General features: G+C 56.6%; 1 protein-coding gene across 9 annotated transcripts; it reads right to left on the reverse strand.

Annotated features, from left to right (window-relative positions):
* Positions 1–6: 6 nt before the first annotated feature.
* LOC110391549 (platelet glycoprotein VI-like) lies at positions 7–3,130 on the reverse strand. Of its 9 annotated transcripts, none has more exons than XR_002434097.1 (5): positions 2,679–3,130; positions 2,570–2,628; positions 1,799–2,464; positions 1,542–1,720; positions 7–802 (listed from the first exon to the last, which is right to left on the reverse strand). XR_002434097.1 is itself a non-coding variant. In XM_021383451.1 (5 exons), the coding sequence occupies exons 1-5, from the start codon at positions 2,707–2,709 to the stop codon at positions 789–791; spliced, it is 489 nt and encodes a 162-aa protein (XP_021239126.1). In that variant the 5' UTR covers positions 2,710–3,130; the 3' UTR covers positions 7–788. The 9 variants fall into 9 exon arrangements, 3 of the variants coding, with proteins under 3 accessions (XP_021239126.1, XP_021239124.1, XP_021239127.1); XR_002434096.1 differs by having other exon boundaries at positions 7–556; positions 629–802; positions 1,542–2,464; XM_021383451.1 differs by having other exon boundaries at positions 1,542–1,676; positions 2,192–2,464; positions 2,570–2,605.
* Between the last annotated feature and the right edge of the window lie 31 nt (positions 3,131–3,161).

Here is a 3,161-nt window from a genome sequence, read left to right on the forward strand (position 1 = left end):
GCTGTCACACACTTTCCCCAAAGTTCTGCCAGGGCATGGCCTTGCACGCTGTCCCCCATGGGATGCCCGGTGCAGGACATGTGGCTCCCATGGGGTGTCCCATGTGGCTGAGCCACCGCTCACACATCGCCCTGACCCCAGGGAACACCCAAACCTTTCACAGTGCCTCCCAACTCCAGGGGCTCTCTCTGAGTAGTAGTCCCATCGACATCCCTTGTATGGATTCCCAGTCTCCGATCCTTAGAGTGACCACATCTCCCCATGTGAGATTTAGATTCTGCTTTTGCAGCAGAAAATTCCAAGACCAAGGCACAGGTTGTTCCTCAACTTACAGCTCAGAGAGCCCAGGATCATTGTGAGCTCTGGCACTGCCACAACTCCCAACAGCCAACATTGTGCTGGTGCCGTGAGCTCCGCTCAGGAGATACGGAACACTCCATCACCCAGATTTCCTTTTGGTCAGGACGTATCCAGACAATGACAGCCACATCTTCCGTAAGGGCCAACATCTGGGCCCCAGTGTCAGCCAGGAATGTTACTGGGACTTGATGAGGGCCTAATGGGAAAGCGATCATCAAATCCCCGTGGCAATGTGATGTGACCCTTCCTTCACACATCCACAGCCCACCTCTGCATTCACTTAGAGGGGATGGTAGAAGTGTGCATTAGCAGAGCTGCCAGTGCCCGACTCAGCACAGATAACAGGGGATTAGGGCACGACGGGTGCACAGAGTGTCCAAATCCTGCAGGTTGCAGCACGCAGCTCGGTGTGAGTCAGACCCTTCTTGTCACTGGGGGTCACCTGTGGACAGAGCGGGACAGCCAGGTGACACCAGGGGGGTCCCCATGATGCTTTGATTGTGGGTGGACCTGCGGTGTAGGTATGTGGGGGGTGTCCAAGAGTCTGAAGTTCTGCGGGGACATAGATTTGGGGACTGTATCTGTACTGCTTTTGCGTCCCGCTGTGGTTTGGTAATGTCCAGGGTGTTTAGGGCCTGGGGAATCACGGGGCATTAGATTTAGGGTCTATATGGGTCAGAGATTGGGATTCCCTGTGGGTGTTTTCTGGAGTCCCTCTCCATGGTTACTGGCTGGGGGGATGTTAAGGGCTTGGAGAGCCACAGGGGCTCTGTTGTCTTAGATTTGGGGTCTGGTGGGTGCCCATAATGCAGGTTTGGGTCTTCCCATGAGCTGGGTTTGGGGGTGCAGATAAAGTTAGGATAAGCCATCTGAGGCTGGGGTCCCTTAAAGTCGGCATGGGAAGGGTTTGGAGGATGGGGGACAATTGGCAGGCTGGGATTTAGAGTCCTCTGACCCAGGCACTGTGCAGGAATTGCATGGCCTCGAGCACTCTGAGGGAACATGTGTGTGAAAGAGGAGAGGGGTGGGGGTTATGGAGACACTCCACGTAATCTATAGGGGATCTATAGAGGATCACAGGGGGAGCAGGGGATAGAGGGAAATCTGCAGGGGATGAAGTGGGGGTCAGGGGACGGGGGGGTAATCTATAGGGGATGGAAGTCATTTAAACACTTTCCTACCAGATCTCACATCTCTCTGTATCCAGAGGCTGCGGGCATCGAGGATGAAGTAGAGGCCGAGAGCGAAGACAAGGGCAGCAGCGCATCCCCTCACCACCGCCACCACAAAGTTCCTGTAGGACGTCCCCTCAGCACCTGTGGGGTCCAAGTGTTGGGTGAACTCCATCCTCTGCCACCACCTCCATAGGGACAGGATGTCGTGACAGTGCCACCCATGGGTGACATCAGGGACACACAAATGGGAGGATCAGACCTACCAGGAGGAGCAGATGCGGATTCCATCTCCAGTGTCACATTGTTCCCAAGGGGTGAGGAAAGAAAGGGGTAAAAACCCTTGGGGCGGTAGAAGCACCTATAGGAGCCGGCATCAGCCGGGGTCACCCCAAAGAGGGTGAAGGTGGCCGTGCCCCCACCGTCAGGGTCCTGGTGCTGGATAGGGGCTGAGCACCCATCCTTGTGCAGGAAGGTGATCCCATTATAGTTGTTCCAGCAGTGGATGGTGACGTTGGTCCCCATCCTCACTGGCTTTTCAGGGTGCAGGGAAATACCAGGTGGGGGGAACATGCGATCTGTGTCCAGTGAGTGGGGAGCGATGGGACATGGCCCTGAGGAAACAGCCCTGGTGCACTTATTTTCCCCAGTGACCTCACCTGTGATCACCAGCTCCACAGGTTCACTCAGCCTTGATGTCCATGGTGGCTCCAACACACGATACTTGCACCGGTATGTTCCTGCATCTTCCTGCTCAGTGCTAACCAAGGAGAACTCAGCCATGTCCTCCTTCTTGTCCATGACAGATCTCCAACGTCCTCCCTGGTAGAGCTCAACCCGGGCAGCCAGCCGGGGCAGGTGGCACTGCAGGGTGACAGTGTCCCCCATGGACACCCCTTGGCTGGGATGCAGCGACAGGGAGGGTCGGGGCACTAGGACAAGAGACACCAGTCCGCCTTGTCCCTACACACCCTTCTGGCCCCCACGACCATGCTCCCCTCCCTCTGTCCCCATACTCCCCCTCTCCCCATACTCACGCTGCTGTGCCCTGCTCGCTGCCGCCAGACACCAACCTGCAAGGGACACGGTCCTGGTCCTGCACAGGGCCACCAACCCCCGTGGTACCACGTCCCCATTGTCACTCACCCAGGATGAGGGCCAGTGCCATTGGTGCCATGAGGCAGGAGCAGCTTGGGGACAGCGAGACTGCAGTGGGGACAAGGAGTGGCAGGAGAGCTGCTTTCAGTTCCCATTTGGAGACAGGAAGTCGTGATGTCACCTCCTCTTGTGGTCACCTAGGGGGTGGTGGCACTATGGATTCCCCAGTGGGGTGGCACGCGTAGAGCACCACACACAGCCCCCACGGAGATGCCCCACACAGGCTGTCACCCCTGGGCTGCAACAAACTCTCCCCTAAGGTCTAGGAGTGCATGCTGTGGCACGGAGTCCTCCATGGGATGCCACCCTCTCTCCCTCTGTGTGAGTGTTCTTGCCTTATCTGCTACTTGTAGGCAAATCTAGGCTCTGAAGAAGAGAGGGAAAGGAGGAAGAGAGAGAACAAGAAAGAAAAGAGAGAACATGGAGAGAAGCTGAGGAAGAACGTGAGAGAGAGAGGAGGAGAAAAGAGAT

This window comes from Numida meleagris, unplaced genomic scaffold (assembly GCF_002078875.1).
Source record: "Numida meleagris isolate 19003 breed g44 Domestic line unplaced genomic scaffold, NumMel1.0 unplaced_Scaffold403, whole genome shotgun sequence".
Lineage (NCBI taxonomy): Eukaryota > Metazoa > Chordata > Aves > Galliformes > Numididae > Numida > Numida meleagris.